This window comes from Dermacentor albipictus, chromosome 1, assembly GCF_038994185.2.
Source record: "Dermacentor albipictus isolate Rhodes 1998 colony chromosome 1, USDA_Dalb.pri_finalv2, whole genome shotgun sequence".
NCBI classification, from domain to species: Eukaryota; Metazoa; Arthropoda; class Arachnida; order Ixodida; family Ixodidae; genus Dermacentor; species Dermacentor albipictus.
In genome coordinates, this window is record NC_091821.1 from 105,358,710 (window position 1) to 105,373,295 (window position 14,586).

At 42.8% G+C, this 14,586-nt stretch overlaps 2 protein-coding genes across 2 annotated transcripts in view; one reads left to right on the forward strand and one right to left on the reverse strand.

Annotated features, from left to right (window-relative positions):
- The first annotated feature begins 1,641 nt into the window (after positions 1–1,641).
- On the forward strand, positions 1,642–7,733 carry LOC135914191 (dnaJ homolog subfamily C member 10-like). Its single transcript, XM_065446931.1, has one exon. The coding sequence runs from the start codon at positions 2,146–2,148 to the stop codon at positions 4,489–4,491; it is 2,346 nt and encodes a 781-aa protein (XP_065303003.1). The 5' UTR covers positions 1,642–2,145; the 3' UTR covers positions 4,492–7,733.
- LOC135914192 (ATP-dependent RNA helicase DDX55) overlaps positions 7,709–14,586 on the reverse strand; it is a 31,119-nt gene continuing 24,241 nt past the window's right edge. The window contains exons 14-16 of the mRNA XM_065446932.2: positions 12,756–12,852; positions 7,927–8,058; positions 7,709–7,866 (exon numbers count right to left, since the gene is read on the reverse strand). Coding sequence (XP_065303004.1) covers positions 7,828–7,866; positions 7,927–8,058; positions 12,756–12,852 — 268 coding nt within the window. The 3' untranslated portion in view covers positions 7,709–7,827. The remainder of the gene's footprint in view (positions 7,867–7,926; positions 8,059–12,755; positions 12,853–14,586) is intronic.

The following is a 14,586-nucleotide window of genomic DNA, read 5'->3' on the forward strand; positions in this document are numbered from 1 at the left end:
CGAGCATCTGGTTTCTTCAACCCGTATCCTCCGCCACGCTACCATAAGCAGCCGGGTACGAGACATAACCTAGCACCGCAACAGTACTAAAGCTTGTCGAAAACGCGACGACCGATTGCCAAGAGTGATAGCACGGGAGTGTGTTGCTTGCGCCGGCAGAACGCGGAAATAACACCGAGGAGCTCAAAAGCCAGGAAATTGTGTAACTAGAAAATTCTGTCTTCTGAAACAGGCTTTGCACCCACGCATTTGCCTTGAGTGCGAGTATGAAGCATTCTGCGAGCGTCTAGTATGGTCTGGCTGAGAGGCTGTGCTGTGGTCACCTACCGCAGCAGAGCTAGCAGAACTCCACCTTGCTGTCGACCTACTGGCAGAGGAGCTACCAACGACTCCGGCAGCTATGTTCTGCGACTCCAAGGAGGCGCTGCTTTGCCTGCAGAGCCCTGACAAGGCTAGCCTTGGGGTTGCACTTCTCTCCTCAAGACTGGCGGCCCTTCAGGATGCAGGATATAAGTGTCGTCGAGTGCCTCGACTTGTCGGGGCTCTCGGCGAGACTCCAGGAAATTTCTTCAAAGACGAATAGCCTAACGGCTATTCAGCACCTCGGGTCTCCTGATCCGCCTCAACTTCGCTTTTGCTGGGCCACCTCCTATGGTCCGTCACCAGTGGCGTAGCTAGGTCGTCTGGCACCCGGGGCCGATAGCTCTTCTGTCACCCCCCCCCCCCAGGTGTAGTCGAGGAAGGCGAGGATATCGACAATTTTCGGGTGTCTTCAGACGTATATGACACCCCCCCTCCCTACTGGCCCCGTGCACCCGGGGCCCACGCCCCGCCTCCGTTGCTACGCCACTGTCTATCACGAGTCCACTCCTCCGGTCGAAGCCACTGGGCCTTCCCGGCCGGGCTGCTGCCATGGCGACTCTCTACCTTTCTCCCTTAGATCTCCCTCCTATCTCCTTCACTCCCATATCGATCCCCTGCTGGCGCTGAGCCGTGCTCCCGCAAGGGTTGCAGAAGATAGTGCCAGCCTTTCCTCCTTTCCCCACAAGAACCACTTCTCTCTCTACGGTATTGTTTGGGATGAGTCGGGTGTTTTTCTACGCCATGTATGTAAAAGCGAATTTATTTTGTTTGTAATGCTATTCACCACTTTCGCACGTTTCGCCTCAACGCGCATTATAATATAGGGTGTTAATACGAAAATGACACATGCTTGTAATTTTTTTTTTCAGCCGATGCCGTCCGATGGAGCTTTGTACGGGAACTACTGCTGCTTACCTGGTGCCACAACATTGGATGAATGCACGAATAGCCCGGAGCGAGCATTTATATAGAACAAAATAATTCATTTCACAAGGCGTCTTGCGTCGGCTTTATGAAATTGCACGTGTCACAGATTCGATGGAGGGTTTTAAAGATCGTTCGGAATCATTTTTACTAAATGATATCACGCGCGGTTGAGCAGTAGCAAAAACAAATGCCGCGCCGATCAGCGCAGCCGGCATAACGTGTTCCAGATAGCGTTCAAAACGCGCGCGCCCAAAACCGAAACCGGAAGTGTGGTTCATGTATTAATGCCGACGGCTTGGTGCACTATTACAGTCAATTCGGCTGCTGAGGAGACGTTGGCTGGGCTCATGGCTCATCTCACCGGTGCGCACCAGGGCGCCCCAATGCGCCGTTTTATCTTGTATGAAACTCTATGGTTTCATCCAACCATGGAGGAAGGAAACTGCATCCAACCATCGTTGTCCCAGGGCACACCGGTACGATTTGCCGAATTCGCCGAAACCAGCCGAGCCACGCATGGCCACGCCAATCCAAATCGTTCTCAGTCTCGGCCTTGGCGTCGCGTTGAATCGTGGCAATCGCGTGGGCACCGTTGGTATCATGCGTAAGCTAAGCTTTTATTGCTCATACTAAATTAAGAAAGTTTGTCGCAAAGTTTAGAAGCTCTGACATCAACACTAAGTGTTATTTTGCGTTGAGCAGTACTAATTGGAGATGACGTTAAGCTGACTATGATAAAAACCTTGCGTTTTGGCTGTCGCGCCTTGTCTAGAGCTACTGACCGCTAGTTTTGCTCAGAGTCTCGCCGCCTTTTGTGTGTCGTGGGTACAGCGACACGTTGACTAGCTTAACGCAATGAGAGCTGCAAAAGTGATCCTCCTCGTCGTCTTATGGCCAGCTGCATTGTGCGACGATTATTACCAGCTCCTGGGTATCGAACGTGACGCAGACAGCCGTGACATACGACGAGCCTTCAAGAAGTTAGCTCTGAAGTTTCACCCAGATAAGAACCAAGGTGATCCCGAGGCACATGACAAATTTGTGAATATCAACAAGGCGTATGAAGTGTTGAAGGACCCAGACGTTCGAAAGCGTTACGACACCTACGGAGAAGAAGGGTTGGACGGTGACCAGAACGGATGGGGGCGACAGTATCACAGCTGGAACTACTATTACGAAAAGTTCGGCATTTACGATGACGATCCCGAAGTGGTGACATTGAGCAGAAACGACTTTCAAAGCTCAGTAATTGAGTCGGAGGACGTCTGGTTTGTCAACTATTATTCTCCACAATGTTCCCACTGCCACCACCTTGCTCCGGCCTGGCGTCAACTGGCCAGAAGTTTCGAAGGAGTTATTAGGATTGGCGCAGTAAATTGCGAAGAAGATTGGCAGTTGTGCAGGCAAGAAGGCATACACTCTTTTCCGTCATTGATCTTCTATCCAGAGAGGGAAAAGTACACTGGTTCTAGAGACTTGGATGATTTGAAAGATTTTGTGTTGCGTCGGCTTCCGGACCTAGACGTTGATATATCAGAGACTGGCCTCTTACAGGCTGAAGCCAGCTCACTGCTTAGATCAGTGGTAGTTGCTTCATGTACTAGTGCCGACACATGTTTAGCAAAAGAAGAGCTCAAGAAGTTGGCTGTTGCACTTAATGGCCTTGCTTATGTCTCCCTGCTTGATTGCAGCAAAGAAGCAACACTGTGCAAAAAGTTAAGAATTAGTGATGGAGTGTACTTTTTTGAAGCAGCAACCAGCCAGGTTAACAAACCTCAAGAATTGGTGGGGAGTGATGCCTCTGAATTGCGGAGAGCCATTCTGAAAGAGCTTCCTAGTTTTGAGCCAATAACATCCAAGCTCTTCAGTGGCCTGATTCAGCAGCTAGATGGCAGTGATGAGTCAGAACCATGGCTTCTGCATTTCTCTAAGAGCAAACAGCCTGACACAGCTGCAGAGCTAGAGTTGAAACACATAAGAGGTTACATTCAGTCAGTGCGTCTCGGCTCTATTGACTGCAGCCAGGAGGTAGATGTCTGTGCGCAGTTTTCAGTGACAAAATCTCCTTCCTTCATCCTTTTGCGATCAAGTGGTGAATATGAAGTGTATCATGGTCGTGTTAATGCACGAGATTTAGCTTCATTTGCAAAGGAAAGCGCAGGAAGCCGCTTGCAGACTGTAACAACTGCAACCTTTCACAAAAAGGTGTCGCAGAGCAAAACCACATGGTTGGTTGATTTTTTTGCACCTTGGTGTCCACCATGCATGCGCACACTTCCTGAACTGCGAAAAGTGTCCCGCTCTTTTGAGGACATAATGTTTGGCGTTGTTGATTGCACCTTAGATGCTCCACTGTGCCAAAGCAATGGGGTCAGCTCGTATCCAAACCTTGTTTTATTCCACAATGGTTCAACCACATCTCTGAGTGGCTACAGGACAGCTGCAGAAATCAGGGAATTCATTGAAATATCGCTTGATCCTAAAGTGATAACACTCCACCCCGAAACATTTAAAGAACTGGTAGAAGGCAAAAGCGAAGCTGATGTTTGGGCCTTAGACTTTTTTGCACCTTGGTGTGGCCATTGTAAGAAACTGGCACCAGAGTGGAACAAATTTGCCAAGATGGTGGCCGATGAGCCAAACATAAACGTTGGCCAACTTGACTGTGATGCCCATAGACAATTCTGTGCTGAACATGGTGTGCGCTCATATCCCCACCTTCGTATCTATCCTCGTGGACATTTCAGCAGCCGCCACTACTCAACGTTCAATGGCTGGTCAAGAGATGCAGTATCTTTCAAGGACTGGGCATTGCATTTTCTTCCTAGCAGTGTTGAAGAACTTGATCATCACCGTTTCTATAAGGATGTTCTTGGTGACACTGCACCATGGCTTGTAGACTTCTATGCTCCATGGTGTGGCCACTGTGTGTCATTCAGGCCTGTGTTTGAAGCAGTTGCAAAAAAGTTTGAAGGTAGAGTAAAATTTGGTACTGTCAACTGTGAGGAGCACTGGCATGCTTGTGATGCAGCACAAGTGCATCGTTATCCCACTGTTATGTTCTTTGTTGGTATGACTACTAAGCTTCAGTCTGCAGTTGGCAGCATAATTCATGACCATAGAGAGGCTGATTTGGTGAACACATTGGAATTATTTCTCAAACAAAAATCTAGGTCTAAAAGAATTGATGATGAACTGTAGAATGAAACCATTTGCTTGCTGACAGGAGGTATGCCCTCTCTATGGTCATGTATATAATTGCACTGTTGCACACAAATCTTGGTTCTTTAAGAATGTTGGCTTTTGCTACATGTCAAAGCAGCAGCATGTGTTCTAAACGTTTTTGGCAACTGATTGTACTTGAAGGATTTGCCTAGTCATTTTTGAAGCACACAGTGCAAGGAAAGGCAAAGAAGTGATATCTCATTTTTATGCTTGAATGCCAGAAGTTCAGAGCAGAGTCTTACACCTAAGTTGCACAAGTAACTGGTTAAATAGTGCAGTGCATAACCCATTCAGTCACAGTATAGACGTTTGTGTATGCAAATTGTTTTTGCCAGTCCATGCAGGGGTGCCAAGGAAAAAGCCACAAACATTGAACTGCATGTAAATTGGACTCTTTCCTTGCCTAGTGTGGCTCAATTTCACTTCAGTGTGCAGAGTGTTACCACACATGACAACTTTACTAAGGCACTACCATGTTAGAGAAAAATTTAAGCATTCTATGTTCCGTGAGCATTGGAAGAAGGATTGTTTATCCTTTCTTATAATGCCTGAAGCTGGCAATTGTACACAAGTTTTAAGCACATGATTCATTTCTTTTCATAAAAAAAAAAAAACTGAATTGAGATTGGATTATGTATACTCACTACAAATTAAATGAGTGATTGTTCTGCTGCCTTAAAAGATGCAATTCACAGCATTCAAAATAGCTCCTGCCTCCTTTTCATAACCTTGAGGAAGGATCATGAATGATGTTGAAAACATCCACCTTTAAAATATATAGTGTAGAACATAAATTTCAGATATATCTGCCAAGTTTATACAGCTCTCTTGTAAAAGATATTTGTACAAGCAGTTGGTATCAATGGTGGACATGCTTGAGTAGCTGTTTCCTGTTCTACTAAGCATCTCAAACTGCATTTTTGTTCTTGTGCAACAGCTTCTGTTGCTATCTTGCGTTCCTATATACTCTTGTGTTCATGGTATTTAGTTATCATAAGCCACACACCCAATGATTATGGTAAAGGTGGAAACTGGAAATTAAATGAGCATCTTTTACATGAATTGGATATCAAAATATTGTAGGTGAGCACTAGGATTTTCTACTTTTTAAATGAGCAATCTATACATGGGGAGCTGCGTGCATAAGTGCGCTTTGGCCTATTGACAAGCCTTTTAAAAGAAGCTTAACATATGAAAGTCACCTTTTTCTTTTCTTTATTATAAGCAGTATTATATATGCTAAATCGCCTGATGGTTGCTAACATTTTTGTGTGCATTTTGTGAGGAAACCGGCCAAATATGGCTAAATTTTAAGCCAGTAGCTGATAAATGATGCAAAAGCTTCCCTGCTCAGATAGCTATGACCACTAGGTAAAGTGCTACTTGCGTACAATTGTTTCATGCTCTGTGGGCATGGATATAGTCAGCCAAAAAAGTATATTTCAAAAGTTCAATGACAAGTGTGCATTTCTGCTCCATTATGGCTTGGCGTGCCTAATTTAATGGACCAGTGTGTAGGTCACAGAAATTTCTATAGGTTGAAAGTTTTAATTTGAGGCTGTGTGCCAAGGCTTCGTGAGAATTAAGCTTTCCGCAAATCCTGGCTTGTAACCTTTTGTGGCTGACTATACTATTCATTGTGTTGCCAGCAGCAACTTGCTTCCTGATGGCTCTTCAGATATAGGTCCTTGCCATTTCCTATTGTTAATGTGTTTTTCCGTCTTAACATGAACGTCATTTGTACTAACTTGTCATTTTGCTCACTGGTATACTTATGTGTGCTCAAATTTATTTGATGCGCCCCCCAGTCTTGTATTTTATTGGAGGTGCTTTTGCATCAAACTGTACTGTGTTCAGGCAGCAAACCAAACCTTGCTTGTTCCTGTCATATTAAAGAAAGCACATTAGTGTCTTTATGGTCATCTATATACTATTGTAACAGCATTGTGCAATGCATTTATTTAGGAAGGGTTCTTTATTTTCTCACTTCTAGAAGGGGGGTGATGCTAGAAGGTCCACAGCCACAAAAGTTCACAGAACAGGAGCTTGACAAAACTTGTGTTACAGCATGAGACAAGGAATGCAACGCTGCACTTGTGTAACTACCATGACACACCTCACCGCTCTGGGCTATGCATCTTGGCAGTAAGGAAACTTGGTTCATACACAGCTCCAACATGCCGTAAAGAGTCCACATTTTATTTCGGCTTAGCTATCTATAGTCAGTGCCAGGTCCAGAACACCGCTGCAAGTGTCCCGAGGATGTAGCAAATGGCGCAACCTATTGCAACCCCCTCCTTATCCTTTGTATCTACATCCCTGCCTTCGCTCGATAAGCCCTTTTGGGGGAGCTTTTTGTTTATCAGGCATGAGTGATGTGTCTTTGAAGGATCAGTTTGTCCAGTTATCCTTTCTTGGTACATCTGCACAGGTACACATCCACACACAAAGCAGGTGTGTGTACATGCATGTAGGGGAGGATACTTCCAAGACCCTTTTCAGATGGCTTTTTTGTGCTTCACACCCAGACTTGAAGGTTTTGGTTGTTCATGTGTGTAGTGCGGGATCAACGCATGCAAGGGAACAAATTTCTACACTCTTAAAAGAGTTGCACCCTTTGGGGTGTATATTTGTTGCACAACAATCGTCATCTGCCTTGCTTGTGTTTCCTTTCTTGAAAACATGGGGCTCGCTACTTTCCTATGAATGCTATGTTGTGCTGATAATGGGCATGCTGCTCACAACTTCAAAGTACTGGGCTTGCAGCTTTAAAGAAAGGAAATGCGGGCAAGACATGATTATTACTGCGGGGCAAAATACGCCCCAAAGGGTGCAAACTTTTTAAGAGTGTAGGAAGCACATGCTTTTTTGGAAGGAGCCTCTCCTGCTTTCTTGACTTGTTGCCAACTATAATGACCACTGCTCTTGTCATTCTTTTGTGTTTGTACTGTCATGGCTTTAAATGTTCAGTTATACATTTTATGCAGATGTAATTATTTTGCACGTTTTTTATGCACTACATAATTACTAATCTTGCTGTTTTACACTGATGCTGCTGATGCTTCATACTCTGCTGGTTTACACTGATGCTTATAAGAATTTTTTACACCAGTTTACATGTATCCTGTTTACGCATTATTTTGCATTTATAATTGCTGACATATGGACTACAATTCAAGACATGAACTATAAGTGAGAATAAATTCTTGTGAATGTCATTCTTGTATTTATTTTGCACACAAAACAATGTGAAAGTGCCGATATCTTGTTGCAACACACACACTGTGCCAAGTGGCTCAAGGATGGCTTTGCCTAGATTAGAAACGCTTCATCAAACTCTTCTTTTGAGATCTGAAAACATAATGTGAATAAATGTCAGCACTAAAAATCTGTAGTACCATTCTGCCTTACCTTATTCTGCTTCAGCTTTTTTAACAACCTTGCATCTGAAGCCAAGTCATCCCACTCTTCATTTTCATAGTCTTCTTTTGTCTTTCGCTTCTTACCTTGTCTCTGCTTTTGTCTGCTTTTTACAAATGAGCCCTAGACAACAACAAAAAATAATACATGTTTGGCTTCTGCATGACATCAGCCTTTCTATAAAAATGAAAAAACCTCAAGCCAGTGACAACAGCCACTTAGTGTTTCATGTGGCTTGTGGCCTATGAAGAAGGTGTAAGAATTTACAGGGCATACATTGGTAACCTGTGGTTTGCTGATCATATTTATTGCAATTACTGCAGGCATAAACCCAACAAAATGTAAGTTTTATTTTATGGATAATATGCATGAAAATAGTTTTAAATTAATTACCATATAGTCTGGAGAGAAAAAGGTTCACAGTTGGAAGCTTATCAGCGTATGGAAGTAGTATTGAGAGCATTTATTAGACATTTGCAGAATAGAATTGCCATATTTATTTGATTATTAGGAGAGGGTGCAGTTGGGGTTTCCAAGAAAACGAACACTTAAATATAAGGCAATATAGAGTCACCGATGGATTATGCAGACTCACTGGGTATTGCCTAAAATATTGAATAATTGGCGTGGGTTATATGAAAATTTCGTCTTGAGGTGTGACTTCATGGTAGCACGATGTTCGCCTTATGATGTGGCTTCCCAGCAGCATGGTTCACTTTGCTCTGATGCCACATCAAAAGGTGAACATTGCGTTGCCAAGAAGTCGCACCTCAAAAATTCACATATAACACACACTATACCTTTACTGTTAAATTTCTTGAATTCTCAGTGCAGGTTATATGTGCAAAAATAAGGTACTGCTTCACCTGCCAAGGCTTATTAGTTGCTTCAATTTGCGCTGTTGTCTAAAATGTGGATCCTTGGAAATGTGGTGCTGTTGCCGCCATATTGAAACAGTATCTGAATCTATCAACCTCACATATACGGTGGGGGGGTGCCTTCGAGGCTAAGGATTCTGCGAAAAAGCTTTGCCTTATATTCGAATATATATGATAATTGGTTTAACTGCACTGGGCAAACAAGCTTAACCCTTTGAGGGTCAGTGACGTAAATATACGGCACCGCGAACAAATCCAAAAATGGTCGATGCCACATATTTATGTGCTGTCTGTACATTTAAATAACGCACCAATTTCCTAACTTTTTCTTTTCTATCATGTGTTGTCACTATGTGGAAATACAGGGAATTTTTTTCGCTTCCTCCCTTTCTCGGTTTTCGTTGCATGGTTTATTGTAGATCTACTTTTCTCCTGCGCGGCTATATATTATTGCTTGCGCATTGGCGCGCGAGCGGGTGGGTGGCAGTTTGGGTTTTGTTCCGCGGGCGGTTTCAGCTTCTTTCGTTTGCAAAACTGTTGGCTATCTTGTTACTAATCGCTCAAAGGGCCACCGCTTGTTTCTCGCTCATTTAGTGCTCACAAGGGCGCACATAGGAAGGATGCAGTCGTGCATGCATTTCCGTAGCTTTGTTTTTTTGTTTGGACACTCGCTAAAACTAACTGCCTCTGGTTAGCGATAAGATGAAGATTAGCAGAAGTCTGTCACAAGTATTGCTTTTCTGATGGGCACACAACCACACAATTTTCTTGAGTGCGCGCACCTACGCAGTTCGATTACGCTATGGATGTAAATATTAGTGTAAGAGCAGGAAGAGGCGAGAGTTGCGAAATATTCTTGCGTGCGCATTTTCAAAGCCTTGAACTATGTGTATAACAATGCATCAAATTTTTAATTCTTATAAATTTATTTCCTTTTTTATTGTTATTCATGAATGAAGAGTACATATATACCAACGAAAAATGTTTTTTCCTCACTTTACGGTCACCCTAGAAAAATTACGGTAAATTTTTTTCGAAATAAGTCCCTAAGAAGAATTGGAACCTGCAATAAAAAAAAAAATCAGCCCTGGGTGGTCGCATATGGCGAAACGAATCGACCCTCAAAGGGTTAAGACATCAACCGCAGCTTACTAATATCAGTGAAACAAAAAGTACACAATTGTTGCATTCTGCTGGAATTAAGCTTAGGAGCTAAAACTAGGACGCTTAAAAGGCAACTTGAAAGGAAGCCAAGGCCACCAGGTAATGTTACTTAAATAAAAGTACATTTACGTGTACAGGACAACTGCCAATGATACTGTACCATTTTCATCCTATTGCAATATTGGTACTGGTACACCTGCCCATGAGCAGAATATACAAGGTCTGAAAAAACTTGAGAGAGCTATGTGCAGCAGTAAAAACTGAAGCTGGATGTTACAATTTTTACGTAAAAGCAATGCAAAAGATACATAATCTGTTATCACTTTCTCAGGCAGCGACAATAGAGTACCTAAGACACTTCGCAAGAAGCTCAAAATACCATGGAAGTAGAATCTGCCTTTATAATTTTCCAATGCTATACCCTGTCAAACATCTCTGGAAACATGTTGGAGTGTCCCAGTAACTTTACCTGGTGCTGTTGATGTGCCTGCGCCGATGTTGCGCATGCATCATTTGTGCATTTGTCGGATTGTGTTTAATTATATTAACAGCCTCTCTAAAACAACATGCCATTTCCGGAGGTTATCTAGCTCTCACCGATGGTAGAAGTCCTTGGTGTGCGCCTGTGCTAACGGCGTGCACCGAGTACCTGGAGTTGCCAGGCGCGGTTGCAACCGTTAGCTAAAGATTGGCCGATGTTAAGGAAGAAGGCAACATCCTCAACACGACATTTAATGAAGTATGACACCAAGGAGACGGTGGGTTTTTTCTATTTACTTGCCATCAATGAAGGGCAGCTACTAAGTAACTCGTACTCTAGTCCGGAAGAACCTTGCACTGCTTGCCGTTTTAAATGTAGAGTTGCAGCAGTTGGTGCATACGATGTTGGAATCGCAGTGGTGAGCTGTGGTACCCGGCACAATTGTTTGCAGCAGTGGCATGTCTGTACATATTCCAAATCGCTTAGATATCCTTCCATAACCTCTGCGACCGTGTGTGGGCTCCATGTGTGCTGCCTGGTCTCAGAGGCCACTACCTTGCCGAATTACTCCCAACCTACAACCCCTTCCTAATCTTACCCTAGAAAAGTGAGAGGCAGCACTGTCCAGCTCGAGCTTGCAAGACCAGCTACAGCTGAAGTGGGTGCCACAGTCGGTGACTACTGCTGGATTTCTGGACAGAGGTGTCTATGCGCCAGTGGGTGAAGAAGCAAGACCAGCGTTCCCCACCCAATCCCTGTAATAGCTTCACACTACTACAAACTGTTTCAAACTACTCCACTAGAATCGCGTGCATGTGCAAGTCATGGCATGAAAAAGATGGATTAGGATTGTTAGCCGATGCCATTTATAAATTGGTCAGACACTCAATTTTTATTTCGTGGTTACTGCAGGCTTTGCTGCCAAGATGTATAAGAAAAATGGTGATAGAGTACTTACAAATGAGCTTTAGGTTACATGATGCCATTACGAAATTAAGCCAATTAGTGCTCAAGGCATGTGCATGCCAATTCACTAAGAATTGCAAGATTAGCACTGTTTTTGAGATGTCTCTTGCCAAAATATGAAAGCCATAGCCTTGTTCGGCATATGTGACATAAGATGACACATAGCATAGGTGACATGTCTATAATATGGTCTCAGTTTTACGATTTGCAATTAACAGACATGCGGCTGCTGGTTGGTGGTAATTCTACGACTCCAACACGCATCCAGACCTTATTGATTGTGTAGTTAATTACACAGCTAATTAGTGTTACATGTAACATGTTTATGAAGCGAGTACTTTTTTATCTCAACCACACTATCTACAAAAAAAAAAAAAAAATCTCTCCGCTTAAGTATGCAGTATTTTTGGTTTCACGAATATCCCCGAGATTACTTTCATTTCAGCAGTGGCATTGGCTACTAAAAAGCTAAGAGCTGCTGAGCTGGGCAATGTGTGTTGCCTACCAAAACCTGCATTGCTTTCCTGTGCTGTCGTAGCAATGGCAGCAGCAACAAAGAATGTTGTAGCCCTGACAAGGTCTGTCAGAACATTGGGCACATGCTTGGGGATAAATTAAAAGTAGCAGCAGGCATGAAAGGGAGTGAACCATGTCACAGCCTGGTGCACGATTTCGCTGGCAATATGCTTCTTATGTGGTCAGAAAGCTGCATTTATTTTCAGTTTTTCTAGTATGTCATCACTGTCTTCACTAGTGGTCAGTAGTGCCAATGCCAGGATACTTAAAAGAAATTTCACAGGTGGGAAACTCGGGAATTTTATGGCAAAGATCTGCTAGCACATGTTTTTCAAGCTTTCCGTGCACATATAAAAACTATTGCCAACAGCACTGCTTGTAGGAGTGTGCAGAATGTGAGAACACAGGTGCATTTGCCAGCAAAGTTATTTGTGAAATATTTTGTGCTTTAGTTGAAATATTCTGAAAAAGACATCCAGTAAGGCAGATTGGCAATGGTAATTTAATTTGGCCAGGTTGTTGTACCCTTGGAATACATTTTCACTTTCCCTGGTCAAGTGAGCTCATCCAAATGAAAGCATTACTATTACATAACTGGTCTTTACAGCGATCTTAACACAGAGAGAATGGAGCCTACAGGAAAGGCAAAAAAGAAAAGCATCAACAACTGTCCAAGCCCTAGTTTCACCAACATTCAAAAAGGAATATCGAAAATGGAGCGAAATATGTATAAATTATTTCTTCTGTGATTCAGACAGATTCCAAAGAACAGGAATGCTCATTCCAATCTTTGGACAGTTAACGTTAATCGTTACCTTTTTGGCCATCACCTTGACATCTTCGGTATCAGCATTGGTACCTTCCTGCACATTCTTCAATTTTGCTTGCCTCTGTTTTTCTCGCGATTTTTCCCTAAGAAAATGAAAATGCTATAATTAGATTACAGTATATGTGTGTGTGTATTTGGAGTTTCATTGCTCAACAGCATCAAGGCCCCCCAACTATATGTAGAACAATAACCCAATCTACAATGTTAGAGTACCCTTCTAGAAAGTTTACAACGTTTGTCTTGTGCCAAGAGGAGGCTTAAGTAAGAGAATATCGCAAGGAAAGTGGCCCCACAATTCTTCTGCAGTTTAAATCATCCGTGACAAACAGGCTCTTGTGTATGTATCCTCAAAGGCCATGCTGCAAATCTCCAAGACCATGCTCTGCTGGGCAATACTCTGCGTGCTTTGAGTCGATGGCTTGCACAGACAAGGTGCCACAATCCCGTGAAAAAGGTCAGTAGAGCAGCGTGAAGAGGTAGCATCAAGGTGTGTTTAGATACAGAGAGACTTAGGGGGGTCCCAAAATTATTTTTTCAGCAAAAATTTTCTGTGAGGTGGGAAAATGTCTCTGTAGAAAGAAATCAACCTTCATTTTACAAGACAGAGTGCAGATTTCCTGAAAAAAAAAAGTGGTTCACTAAAGTAGAGAAGAGCATTTAACAACTTTCAGTTTTACAACTTTCAAGACCTGTCACTCAATAACTAAAACATTGCACACTGCCAAACTTTCATAATTCTATACCATTAAAGCTATTCGCCCAAAGAAATGTAAATTTACAACACCCACAGAAGTATATTTTTTTAATTGGCAAACCTTGTTTTCTGAGCATGTGCCTCTCAATGACCCTGAAATCAGTGGCTGTATCAGACCCCTGTATGGTCATTCTTATGACCTGTGTAGTAATAATAATAAAATCAAAATTACATTCATATTGTGTTCTTCGCTCATTCACCTTGGAGTACTAGTTAGGGAAAATGACTCAGATTCTGTCTTTTTTGCCTCTGCTGAGCCACGAAATGTACTTCTGTTTTCAGGGTTCCTGTATCCGTATTTTTCCTACAGTACGTGGAGGTAGCAAGCATGTGAGAACACGCACAGTGAGATGTTTAAGGTTCGTCTGAGTAGACTACTGGCACTACTCTCTAAATACACCTGCTACCTGGAATGCTCCCTGTATGTAAGACAGTCGTAAAAGGTGCCCCAAATATTTTTGATTATCACTAAAATTTTTATATTAGGCAGAAAAACCCTGCCACACAGTGAAACCAAGACTACTTCTCCAATATACGGCCTTGTGTCCATATCACACGGGGGGGGAGGGGGGGAGTTCACTGAGACAAGGTGCAAAAATCTCGAGTCGCAAAATGTTGCATCTTAAAAAGTGCGTGGTATAGAGATTAGTTTACTACGCATTAAATATTTTACTCTACATCTATACAACTTCTCTCACGGAATTAAGGTAAACTGAGTTTAATCAGCCGTAGCACGACATGGTCAAAGATGTGAATTTTTCTTTTTAAAAGAACAGAAAAAAATTGGGGCGTATTTAGGCTTTCTTACTTCTTTTCCTTTTTTTCTCTCTCTTTCTTTTTTGACAGTGTTTTCTTTTTTTTTTTTCCTACAAGGCATGACAAAAATGCTTGCGATGATGTCAGTGAGCTTTTCAAACACCAAGCCACACTACACAACCTGCGATCACCAGCCACCAAGGCCATTCAATGTGCAAGTGACCTTGTGAACATGGTACCTGTCAAACTGAAGAATGTTTGCTTACTGCACATTGACAAGGATGAAGTAAACACCTTAAGTGAACAA

Bases quoted from the DNA above. Each gene is read 5' to 3' on its own strand.
- LOC135914191 (XM_065446931.1), top strand. From the start codon at position 2,146: ATGAGAGCTGCAAAAGTGATCCTCCTCGTCGTCTTATGGCCAGCTGCA.